The 13,254-nt window shown below is 45.2% G+C and overlaps 1 protein-coding gene across 1 annotated transcript in view; it reads left to right on the top strand.

Annotated features, from left to right (window-relative positions):
• Nucleotides 1-965, top strand: part of TRHR (thyrotropin releasing hormone receptor) — a 77,867-nt gene extending 76,902 nt beyond the window's left edge. The window contains exon 3 of the mRNA XM_066624388.1: nucleotides 699-965. Coding sequence (XP_066480485.1) covers nucleotides 699-965 — 267 coding nt within the window. The remainder of the gene's footprint in view (nucleotides 1-698) is intronic.
• Nucleotides 966-13,254: the final 12,289 nt, after the last annotated feature.

Genomic DNA, 13,254 nt, shown 5'->3' with positions numbered 1-13,254 from the left:
CTCCCTGTCCCAAAAGGGCTCACAATCTAAAAAGATGCAAATGAATACCAGCAGGCAGCCACTAGAACAGACAGTGCTGGGGTGAGGTGGGCCAATTACTCTCCCCCTGCTAAAAAAAAGGAGCACCCACTTGAAAAAGTGCCTCTTACCCAATTAGCAGGGGTAATTGCAATGCTCAAACAGGCACAGTGAACCAGAAATACCATATTTTTATTTTGGTGGATACAGCATCGTATAGAAATCTTCCAGCAGGGATTTGTATTGATCCTGCCAGCAGGTATGGTTGGATTTGCTTTGCTTTGGATGTTTTAGCAGGAGCTTCCTTTAGAAACTGCATACAAATTTTTCAGACAGGCCTGCTTGTTGTTTGATGACTGCAACCTGAACACATGACAAAATCTACATGTGACTGGGCAACAGCACCACAGGTAGAGCTTCCATATCTATGGCATCACTTCAAATGTAACACTTCTAATAGAATCAGTTTCAACATTCAATAATCATGCAGACAACTCAAATGATGTCAATGAGTGTGTGAACCAGACCAGAGTGGCAGCAATTTTGCTACTCATGGGACATGCTTCAATTCAGAACAAAAACTGCTCACTAACACACTGGGGAAGGAGGCAGTGCACTTTAATGCATTGTTTTAAGTTGTGCTACACTTACACAATAAGCTTGTTGGTCTCTCCTTTTAGTGTGCCCTGCCTCCTGGCTGCTTAGACAAGCGATGGTCTTTTGGCAAGATCAAGATTCATCAGTTGCTCTCTTATCTGTCCACTCATGGAATACTTGCTAAAAGATACCTCCACCAAACCGAGCAGCCACCCGACCAATTAGATGAATTGCGGCTGGCATTTAGCGCTCTCCAAGGTGCTGAAGATCTGATGTATGTCTTCAGTGCGAAGAAGCCTCTGCAGTTTGCTCAGCTGTACCAAAGGTCTCGTTGGGACCAGCAAGGCTGACTAAGTTCATTAGACAGAAGTAGAATATATTTTAGCAGGTGTTCTTCATTCACATGTACATTCACATGTACATCTCTTTATCTGCAGATTTGGCATCAGCAGGTTAGTCTTATCATGGATGCTGAACCCCTGGATTGCCCCTCCCCCCAGACCTCCCACATGCATCTGGAACCGCATTTTGATAGCATCTGGGAAACATAATCTGAACCTTGGAGAGACTGTGCAACACTGGACCAAAGTGACCAGAGCATGTTAAGAGCTCAGGTGGACCAAAAACAGATTTGGTTATCCAGTTTTCAGTATCCACAGGGGGTCCGGGAATGGATCCCCCACAGATACAAAGGCACCACCTGTATATCATTATTTTTCACATTTTGTACTGCTGTTCCTCCAAGGAACTCAGGGTGGTGAACATGGTTCCTTCCCTTCTTTTGCCCTCACAACAACCCTGTGAGGTAGGTCAGGGAGAGGTCGAGGGTGACCCAAGATCACCCAGGAAGCTTCAAATTTATTAGAGATGTTCTGAGGGTCAAAGCAGATGTGATGTTAAATGCAGCATTAATAGCTATGGAATTCCCAATCTGGTGCAGGATATGGGAGGGGGGATGCACAGCCATTACTACTAGCAGTCACCACGCTTTTGTGGAGCCACTATTGAAAGGATCACTGGCACTCCTTATAAACTTTTTAAAGAATTTAAAAATTGGAAAGCCCACCCTTTTTTGCATGTTACAAAGTGAGTTTCTCTTGTCACAGCTACTGAGATACTGTATATGTGGGGTTGTTGAAGGCATATATCTGGGATTTAAATGTAATAAAGAAATAAAATACATATACCATTTTTTGGATGATGTAAGAGACAATGTTTAAACACAAACGCTACTCTACTCAGGAGTCAATTCAGACGTATCTGGATTGACAGAGTCCTGTGTTCACTTTGGTGAACATTTGGGACTCTTACGCTTATTGATTTACCCAGCAGTTCTCAAACTGTGGGCCACAACCCACAAGTTGGTTGTAACCTGATTTCTGGTGGGTCATGGGACTGATGCTACCCAGAAACCTCAAGGCATTCTGGGACATGTAGCACTCCAGAATGCCTTGTGGCTTCTAGGTAGCATGGCACTTGACCCTTTTTGTTGGCTGTGTCAACTGCATCATACCCCAGAATGCCTTGTGGGCTTTGCATTCTGGGGCACTACCCAGAAGCCAAGGCATTCTGGGGTGCAACACAACTGCCATGGTTGACAAAGCGGGTTGTGGTTCACTTCAAAGTGGGCTGTGCCATTCACTTCAGTGGCTAAGGTAAATCCATATTAAGGGCATTGCCTTCTCTGTGAAGTAAATGGAGAAGGTCTTGTAGGTAAAGTATTTCTGTGTCACATCACACTAGTTTGAGGCGAAAAGTATTTTATAACAGGGTTTGGAAGCAGAACAAACTGTTTAGAATAAATGGGAAAAGAGAAACCAAATCCTTGACATATTGTAACGTGAACAATTTGGAAACACACAGTGATGAAAAGAGAGAATTTTTCCCTTTTCGATGCCATTTTAAAACCCCATCCTAACGCTAATAGCCACTATTAGGCATTGTTTTGATATCCAGCTTGTTTCTCCCACTCTCTGTTTCCTGTTTGCTTAAATCTCGTTTGACTGATTATTCTCTACACTAAGCTGCTCATTGAAATTCCTAATGCCATTTGATACACTGAGTAAAATGAGCATCTGTTTATCTGCTACATGAACAGCTGTAGAGCTGATAAAATCTGCTATAAAGTACAGTCTGCGGATTTTAATGCAAGGCTTGGAACTGCTTTCTATTGACAGGCAGTCAGACTGCCCGACAGTTTAGTGGAATAGTACAATTGTACATGCGCAGAATTTTATAAGAGCAGGAAATGTGTCAAGAGCCTACACAATAGCATGAATTTGAAAGCAAAAGTCATTTTGCCAATGGTTTCTAATTTGAGTCCTTGTTATACTACTGTTGCAATGAATCTGTCCAGTGAGGAATCACAGTGCTCTCAAAAGCATGTTATAGGTGTGCACCACTTAACGACAGGGATATGTTCTCCTAATCCCCGTTGTTATGCGATTAGGTCATTAAGTGAACATTCAGTCCAATCTAGTGCCTTCATTGTGTAAACAGACTCATTCTGCCAGACATTAGCTGGTTGCACAGGCTACTGAAGACCAATTGCCTCTTTGCATTAAGAGCCTCTTGGTTGTGTAAACTGACACTGCTGCAGGCTATGGGAGACATGATTGCCTCATTAAGAGCTACTTTATTGTGCTTTGGCCACCATCATATATGCGGTATGTCATTAAAAGAACTGTTGTTAAGCGGTATACACCTGTATTTGTAACCACACTGGAATACCATGGGCTCAGACATGTCAGCATATCATTGGGCATTGCAGAGAATTATTCTGGAAGTTGTATGCATAAAGTCACAGGTTCAGATCCTGGCATTTCCAGGTTGGGCTGGGAAAGACTCTTGTCTGAAACCCTGGAGATGCCTTGAAGGCCAATATAGACAACACCAAGGGTTTGACAGTACAGTCAGTGGGCCCTTGGAAGCCCCCCTGCCCCCCGGTGGATACTGAATCCTGTGGATAATGAAAGCTGCAGCTGAAGAGCCTCAGAACACCTCTGAATGCAACCGGAAGTCTCTGGCACAATCCAGAAGTAACTTCGTTGCACCTGGGAGGTGCTCTATGCAGTGGTGTCAATAGGGTCTGTGTCACCTGGTGCTGGAGGCCAGAGCATCACTCCCATAATGAACCTCCTCCCACGCAGTGGGCAGGGCAATGCCTGGGCAGTGGTTGTGGTGTTGTACCATTGTCCAACCGCTGCTGGTTTTTCGGCTGTAACATTTGATAGAATAGAGATATTTCAACATGGTTTGTTTCATTGCATTCTGCATGAAACTGCACATTGATTGATATACAACATGATGATATTATTGAAAATACCAAGATTTTTAAAATTCTGGCCAGTGGTAGTGTCACTGCCCCCCCCTGTGCACTCCACTTGGTGCAGCCCACACACCCCTAGCAGTGCCACTGCCTTTGAGGTCCTCCAGCTGTGGACTCAGCATCTGCAGATACTGAAATCTGTGGATATCAAGACCACGGATCCCACTAGATCAGGCAGCTTCTTATATTATCAAGCATGAGCCTTTGGCTCACATGCTCTGTCATGCTTGCTGATTGTTCAGCTTACTTCTAGCCTTCTGGGAAACCGCCGTTTTTCACTCAAATGAGCAATGTAACATGAGATGAGTGAACTCTGGGAAGATTAAAGGGAAGCTCCAATCGTGTCTGCCTTTGCTCTTCTCTTGTTGCACAGTTTCAGTGAGTAGACCATATGTATGAATAGTTATTAGGGGAGGCTAACTGGATAAAAGTATGTCTGCACCAGCTGTTGGCAATGCCTTGCTCCATGATTTCCCTAGAGATCTTCTCTACAATCATTGGCTACCTGAAAACTGACAAGATCACAGCTCCTGCTGTCCTGTCCATGACTCTTTATGCTGGCATGATTGATTGATGCTTCTGATTGATGATCAGAATGGCATGATTGATGCTGCTGCTTTCTGAAAGGTAGCGAAGTGTCTTTCTGGTAACTCTACCATGGTCTCTTTGATTATCTCCCCTTGGTGTTTCTTCGAAAGGCCAAGTTGTTACTACAACTAATGAAAAGCATCCATTCAAGAGGCACTTGTGAAACCCACACTTTCTCAAGGCTGACGTCTACCTATAGTCAATAGACTCACAAGGAAGCTTTGTGATATTAACTCTACTGACAGTAAATTTTGTTGCACAAGATAATACTGGAAGTGGTTTACGTTCTGGATATGTGCACTGGGTCAAGCAGGTAAGAGGAAGATATAGGAATAGAATTAACATCTTAGTTGATCCTACAAATCTGTTTAACCTGCTATAGTAACAGTAATAACAAGAAACTTTATGTGCAACTCCATGTACACATGAAGCTGCCTGCCACCCCTGACCCAACTCCCAAAGGGCAGGATGAAGTACTAACACATTCCCACAATGAGAAAACTAGCAAGGCAGAGAGAAGGTTCCCTAAAAACCTCCCCTTCAATACCTGTTTTAGCTTGTTTTTTTTAATTGCATGGGGAAATCATTGACTCATGAGTCCCATTTCCCCCTGTCCCCACCACACTCTGAAACTGGCCCATCCAGATACAGATTTGCCAGCTCCTCTGCTGGTTTGTGATCTAGGCCTGCACTGCATGATTCACCTCTGACAATGCACACTCCTGAATAAGGCACAAGGCAAGAAAATTTGGGTTTTCACAGGTCGTAATGTAGTAACCAAATACAAATGCTTGCAGTGGTCTTAACAAAACCAGAACTCCACTCCCCTTCAGGGAGGGTACCTTTGCTTGGGGGAGTTAGGGCCCAATCTTGAACCTCACTGCCTGTGCATACTCTTGCAAACATGTTGTAAGCCTTACTGGGGGCCTAGCACCAGAGCTAGCCCTGTGTGAGCCCACGCTGGGCCAGCCCTGGTGCTGGGCCTGCGCTGCACCGCTCAGCGGCTCACCCAGCCCACCAAGCAGCAGAGAGGTGAGTGGGGGAAAGCGGGGAGAAGACGTTACAGGGCAGGGGAGCAGGGAGGGGGCGTGGCGGGGGAGGGACAGGTCAGAGGCGGCAGTGGCGGAGCTCAGCTCCACTGAATCCAGAGCCCCGTGCTGGGCCATGTGGCTCAACATGGGACTCCTTGATTACGCACCCATTGAAGAGCTGCCACGGAATCAAGTAGCCACATTGTGGGGCTACTTCCCTTAACCCGGAGAGAGGGACAAACGTCTCCTTCCCCAAGGAGCTGCTGCTGGCTGTCTAGCCTGCTTAGGATGCTGCAGCAGCCATTTTTGGCACTGCGGCAGCCCTGCGTGCTGAGCAGCTTAGGATTGGTCAGTTAGCCAGCCACTGCCTATTCCCTCTATAGGCAGCCCATCCTGGCTTCAAGCTAACAATTACCATTGATGATAGCTACTTATTTGCTTATCAGCTGGAAGTAATGTTTTTTCAGCCTAAACGGCCATTCTGAAGCCCATGGAGGTTGCAGGTGGACATGCGTAGCCTCAAAAGAGCCTCCAGAGGTAAGGGGAGCATAGCTCCCCTAGCCTTGTGAGACCCAAATGTGCGGGGATGCCCACATATCTGTGGTTTTGGGGGGGGGGGGTTTCTGGAATGGAACTCCCGCGTATACCAGGACCCGCCTGTATGATAAAACAAAGTTCCGTGCCAGTGTTCTAGAAGCTTTGCCATTCATTGCTTGACAACAAACCTGGGTTTGAGCAATGTGTATATTCGAAAGGGAGTTGCAATCTGGGTTTTTGGAAGAGTGTTTCCAAGTATACATGTTTCTCATTCACACTTTTTTTTAGTGCACACTTAAATAAAATCTTAAGAAGTACATGGTGGACTTTTTCTATATCAGATCCCAGTCATCTCTAATCCACAGCAAAGAATGTTTCTTTCTGCTTATGCCTTTTAAAATTTTTCCTCCTGTTGTTCTGTACTTGAGACCAACCAAACATATTATTCAAAAACTTTTCATACATCAGAATGAAAAGATTTCATTCATTTAGTGTGCATCTTGGTTCAGTCACAAACAGTCTTTGAACAATCTACCTTCACTGCTTTACCAAGACAACAATACTGGGGGGTTATTTTATTATTTTCTTTTTAAAAATCACATTTCTTAAATTTTGAAAGGAGAGGAAAGCCAATCAATTCCAGCGTCAAAGTCTTTTTTCATATATTGAATGTCTGGATGGTCGAGAACTCTGACTGCATGACTTCTGCTACCACAAACACAATATACAAATCAATATACAAATCAATTTCTCCACGTTTCCAAGGCAGCAAAGACAATTGCAGTTTCTTTTTCACAAAAGAAAAACCAGACATTGCAAGAATAAATCCAGCAGTTGTTTCTGACTTGATAGAGCTACTGCTTCGAGGCTCTCATTACTTTGGTGCAGAGCTAAAATGAAAGTGGGCCATAGCTGTTATTGCACCCCGGATCCTGTCCTTTGAAAAAGGTTGTGAAACTGATCACAAGAGGGCAAATTTAGGGAAGAGGGATCCTGCTCCCTTTGCCAGAACAACTGGGCTGATGCCGCTGTGCCCAGATCCAGCAATTCCTAATTGAGAATGTACATTCTGTTGAAATTCAATGCGATGCATTTATGTCCAAAGAGTTTGAGAATTGTGCTTCAGTTTGCAGCCTGAAAGGGATGAAAGGGGGTGGCTTTTGTCCACTCTGTCCAACTATGTCCTGTCTTTCATTCCAGGCACCTCTTGATTTACATGGGTCTTGCATTCTTGGGAATCTGCACATATATTTTAAATGTGCAAATTACCGTATTTTTCGCTCTATAAGACGCACTTTTTCCCCCCCAAAAAGTGGGGGGAAAAGTGTGTGCGTCTTATGGAGCGAATACTGCAAAAAAAAAAAAAAAAACAAAAAAAAAAATAACTCCGCCCCTGGCCCCGCCCCCTGCCCGCTCTGCTCGGCTCCGCTTCCCAGGAAAGCGTGGGTGGGGTGGCAGTCTTGCTGAGCAAGCCCGTGTGTCTACTCAGAAGTCTCAGACTCACTGGGACTCACTCCCAGGAAAGGGGGGGGGGATGGCAGGCTCGCTGAGAAAGCCCATGTGTCTACTCAGAAGTAAGTCTCAGAGTCACTGGGGCTCACTCCCAGGAAAGCGGGGGTGGGGTGGCAGGCTCGCTTGGCAAGCCCAGGTGTCTACTCAGAAGTAAGTCTCAGACTCACTGGGGCTCACTCCCAGGAAAGCGGGAGTGGGTGGGTGGGATGGCAGGCTCGCTGCGAAAGCCCATGTGTCTACTCAGAAGTAAGTCTCAGAGTCACTGGGACTCACTCCCAGGAAAGGGGGGGGTGGCAGTCTTGCTGAGCAAGCCCCTAGAGCAGGGGTGCTCATTATGTCGACCCTCGAGCTACCAGTCCATCTCCAGGCGAAATGAGTCAATCGCGGGCTTCTCTCCTGTCCACGCATCCCTAGGAGTGAGCCCCTGGCAGGCTTGTGAGCCCAGGGAGTGAGCCTAGGGAGTGAGTCCAGGGAGCCCAGGGACTAAGACGGGCTCCTCCCTGGGAGAGGAGGCGCTGGCAGGCTTTTCTCCCGTCCACTCATCCCTGGGAGTGAGCCCCATTGGCTCTACTGGGGCTGACTTACCTTTCCCCTGCTTTTGCACTGGTATGTATGGAGATCTGCGCCCCCCCCCCCACTTCCATCTGTTGGTTCTGTGTGCAAGGGGTTTTGCAATGGTCTTGCTGTGATGCCTATACAGAGATCTTACCTGCCCCACACTTTTCCCCTGCTTTTGCACTGCTATGTATGGAGATCTGCGCCCCCCCCCACTTCCATCTGTTGGTTCTGTGTGCAAGGGGTTTTGCAATGGTCTTGCTGTGATGCCTATACAGAGATCTTACCTGCCCCACACTTTTCCCCTGCTTTTGCACTGCTATGTATGGAGATCTGCGCCCCCCCCCCACTTCCATCTGTTGGTTCTGTGTGCAAGGGGTTTTGCACTGGTCTTGCTGTGATGCCTATACAGAGATCTTACCTGCCCCACACTTTTCCCCTGCTTTTGCACTGCTATGTATGGAGATCTGCGCCCCCCCCCCCACTTCCATCTGTTGGTTCTGTGTGCAAGGGGTTTTGCAATGGTCTTGCTGTGATGCCTATACAGAGATCTTACCTGCCCCACACTTTTCCCCTGCTTTTGCACTGCTATGTATGGAGATCTGCGCCCCCCCACTTCCATCTGTTGGTTCTGTGTGCAAGGGGTTTTGCACTGGTCTTGCTGTGATGCCTATACAGAGATCTTACCTGCCCCACACTTTTCCCCTGCTTTTGCACTGCTATGTATGGAGATCTGCGCCCCCCCCCCACTTCCATCTGTTGGTTCTGTGTGCAAGGGGTTTTGCACTGGTCTTGCTGTGATGCCTATACAGAGATCTTACCTGCCCCACACTTTTCCCCTGCTTTTGCACTGCTATGTATGGAGATCTGCGCCCCCCCCCACTTCCATCTGTTGGTTCTGTGTGCAAGGGGTTTTGCAATGGTCTTGCTGTGATGCCTATACAGAGATCTTACCTGCCCCACACTTTTCCCCTGCTTTTGCACTGCTATGTATGGAGATCTGCGCCCCCCCCACTTCCATTTGTTGGTTCTGTGTGCAAGGGGTTTTGCAATGGCCTTGCTGTGATGCCTATACAGAGATCTTACCTGCCCCACACTTTTCCCCTGCTTTTGCACTGCTATGTATGGAGATCTGCGCCCCCTCCCCCCACTTCCATCTGTTGGTTCTGTGTGCAAGGGTTTTGCAATGGTCTTGCTGTGATGCCTATACAGAGATCTTACCTGCCCCACACTTTTCCCCTGCTTTTGCACTGCTATGAATGGAGATCTGCGCCCCCTCCCCCACTTCCATCTGTTGGTTCTGTGTGCAAGGGGTTTTGCAATGGTCTTGCTGTGATGCCTATACAGAGATCTTACCTGCCCCACACTTTCCCCTGCTTTTGCACTGCTATGTATGGAGATCTGCGCCCCCTCCCCCCACTTCCATCTGTTGGTTCTGTGTGCAAGGGGTTTTGCAATGGTCTTGCTGTGATGCCTATACAGAGATCTTACCTGCCCCACACTTTTCCCCTGCTTTTGCACTGCTATGTATAGAGATCTGCGCGCCCCCCCCCCCACTTCCATCTGTTGGTTCTGTGTGCAAGGGGTTTTGCATTGGTCTTGCTGTGATGCCTATACAAAGATCTTACCTCCCCCACACCTTTCCCCTGTTTTTGCACTGGTCTGTATAGAGATCTGCTCCCCCCCCTTGTATTGGAATCCAGGACGATCTGGTGAGGAGGTAGATGTGGTGTCAGCAGTGGCCCCTTTAAGGGTAAGGCCTGGGCATCCTGGGCACAGCTGCAGCCACTGGAAGGCAATAGGGCCCTCAGGGATATAAGGAGTACCAGAGGCAGAAAGGGTTTGTGGGTTTTGAAGGAGTGCAGGGTGGGGAGGGGAGGGGAGACGAGACTGACTGACTGACTGACTGACTGACTGACTGACTGACTGACTGACTGACTGACTGACTGGGTTTATTGAATTTGGAATCTGACTGTGGCTGGACTTGTATACCCTGATGGATTTAACTGACCTACCTGGAACCTATCCTTGGACTGTAATTTGGCTTATTGGCTCTGGACTCTGATTTGGTAACTCTGAATGATGGGACTGATTTACTTGGCATCTGTGGACTGGAACTGGACTCACTTTTGCTTGCTGCACTGGTGAGTTGCACAAGGGGGACTGATCAGCCTTAAGCGGGCACAAGGCCCAGTGGATTGGAATTTGGCAGAACATCATTGTAGCAGAAAGATAATGTGATCCCCTATTTGTGTGCACCTGCTTTTGTGAGCTTCATAAATTCTGACTCTAGTGATGATGAGTTCTTGGGATTTCCAGAAAACTAGAGTACTCAAACCTTTAAGTCTCTCCATTTGTTAATGACAGTGATAATGGTTCTTAATGCCACTGTTGACTGCTGTTCACTTCACATGGTTCAAATGTTATTCTGTTATAGTTTATTAAATATTTTATTACACTATTTGGTTCAGAATATTTTTTCCTTGTTTTTTTCCTCTAAAAACTAGGTGCGTCTTATGGTCAGGTGCATCTTATAGAGCGAAAAATACGGTAAAATTGCTTTTCCCATAGAAACCAATTAAAATGGTGCAGGTTAAAGGGAAACACTTATCCTGATGACTGGTGACTTCTGCTTGTGACAAATGGCATAGAGGAAGCAAGGAGGGAGGTTTCTGGGAGTGGCTGATAAGACAATTCAAACAAAAATGGTGTTAAGGAAACTGAGATAGTAATAAGCTGCAGCTCAGGGAATGCATTTTCTTTATTTTTTTTTTTTTTTTAATCTTCTGGCTTCTGAGGCAGTCTCCCCCAAGCTATCAGCTTCTTAGGTGTCGTTCATTAGCAGCTAATTTAGTTGCTAATTAATTGCATTTCAAAGCTGGCAAACATCACAAAATAACTTTTTGTGTCTTCTGAAGATGCAAGGAAATGATTGACAGAGTTATTTCAAAAACTGCCTGCGTAAATTAGATTTTCGCTATTAATTTGCAATAGCACCCGCTTTCAAAAACATGTAAATCAAGACCACGTCAATCACAAGGTGCCTGTATAAGTATTCTAATTCAGTTCAGCTCAAGTCCTTCAGCTCAAGGACCACAATATTAGCTTACTTTTCCCCCCCCAAACCATCCTCTTTTTGTGACATAGGGTCATAAGGTTATTGTTGTTCTGCAGTCAAGCCTAGATTGCTGCAGCATAGTTGGAAAGCTGTAAGTACCTACAGAATTAAGCTCTTAAAGGCATATGCCTCTCTTGACTTTGTTACCTAGCAACTGTTAATCTGACTTTGTTACCCAGCAACTGCCTCTCTTGACTTTGTTACCCAGCAACTGTTAATCTGAGTCATATTGCCCCTGAACCTGAAAATCATGCACAACCAATATGACTAGTAGTGATCGGTAGATGTGTCCTTCATGTGTCCTATCCTTCATTAAAACCACCCAAATTAGCAGCCATCACCATGTCTTGTGGCAACAAATTCCATGAGCTAATGTGCTACTAAGTAGCAAGGTGTGTGGAAGTGACCACCTAAGCTAAAAGTATGGCATGACCACCTACGCTTTTGTAACACTGAGGTCCAATTACCCAGCATGTTCACTTTAAGAGCTTTCTACTACCCCGGAGAATCTAGTAGTGAATGTTTCAATAAAATTTACTCACCCACAATGAGGATTATTCCAAAAATGTTTCCCTAGTTTATTTCCTATTTGGGAATTGAACAATTTCTCTTGCCTTAGCAACAAGAAGTCTAGGTCAGTGTAGTCTTGGATAATAAGAGGCAACTACTCACTTGTCTATTATGTATTTCACAAAGCATTACATACAATAGAGATTTCCATGCCCAGTCCATTTGTTATTTTCCATTCTCCAAGACAGTTACGTATCCTCTGAGCATAACCACTCTTTCAAACAATTTTTGGTTTGGTTCTTTCTTTTTCAGCAGCATTAAAAGGCTGGAATCGTTTGCAATACAAAATTGTTTTTAAAAATCCAGTGTGCACTCATTTTCAGCTATTTTCTCCTTTGGAGAAACAAAATATCATGATGGGGTAGCAATTATGTTTAAGCTTCAGGATATAAAGTGATGTTTAAAGTAAAATACAGTTATTTGGGGTCAATGGAAAAGATTTTTTCACTCCATTTCAGGTGATGGATTTCTAAACTGACGTTGAACCTACATGAGATGAAAAAAAAACCCGGATCTTTGGCAATAGCTACATGAACATTTTCTCAGTGAAGCAGTTCATACAAGGCTGCTAGCAGAGCCTAAAATATTTGCAAACATTTGTACAAGTTTAAATGAGACAGAAGATTATAATGAACATTTTATTCTGTATCACTGTGATTTGGTAGGTTTTTAAATCATTATTTTAGTTGTTTAAAAATGTCCATGGAGAAGAGCATAGCCTGAAATTCATGCATATTGAATCTTTTTAAATGATGTTTCATTACTTCATTCGGTTCCACACAAAAAAGGTAGTTACTATTTAAGTCCTACTGAAATGAATGGGATATATGTTAGTTATGATTAACTTGTCTAAGATTTAAACAATGCTTAGCCCTGATCCATTTTCTTTAGGTGGAATTCTTCCTTTTCTGCACTTCTGAAAACTTATCAACAATGCTGACCCTGGAGATGTAAACCTGAGGCCAGCTGAAATCCAGTTAGAGTGGCCTGGCTTCTGGCTACACAGACAGTAGCCACACACACTCCCTAAAATAAGAATTGTTGCTTGATGTTAACAGGTGGCAATAAGGGAGGTCTTCACACCTGCTTCACATTATCACACTTCACAGCAGCTAATGATTCTTTTTTTGGAGTCTCATAACTGAAGCTACTGGTTATCATTTCACTTCCCTTCCTGTATTGCTATAATAAGTGTGAGGTTGATATTTGCCGTCCTGTTAGAAAACACTTTCAGCCCCAGCACGACACCCATTCTGAGCGGAGTCCATGGAGGTTTGGCTAATCATCGTCCTCTCGTCCCATCCACCTCGTGCTTGTGTCTGTGCCACAAATTGGTTTTTACAACTCCCCTCTACTACAACAGGCAAAGAGGACTGCTAGCACCTATCAATATGTCTGTG

This window comes from Tiliqua scincoides, chromosome 4, assembly GCF_035046505.1.
Source record: "Tiliqua scincoides isolate rTilSci1 chromosome 4, rTilSci1.hap2, whole genome shotgun sequence".
Lineage (NCBI taxonomy): Eukaryota > Metazoa > Chordata > Lepidosauria > Squamata > Scincidae > Tiliqua > Tiliqua scincoides.
This window is presented reverse-complemented; position numbering and strand designations above follow the sequence as displayed.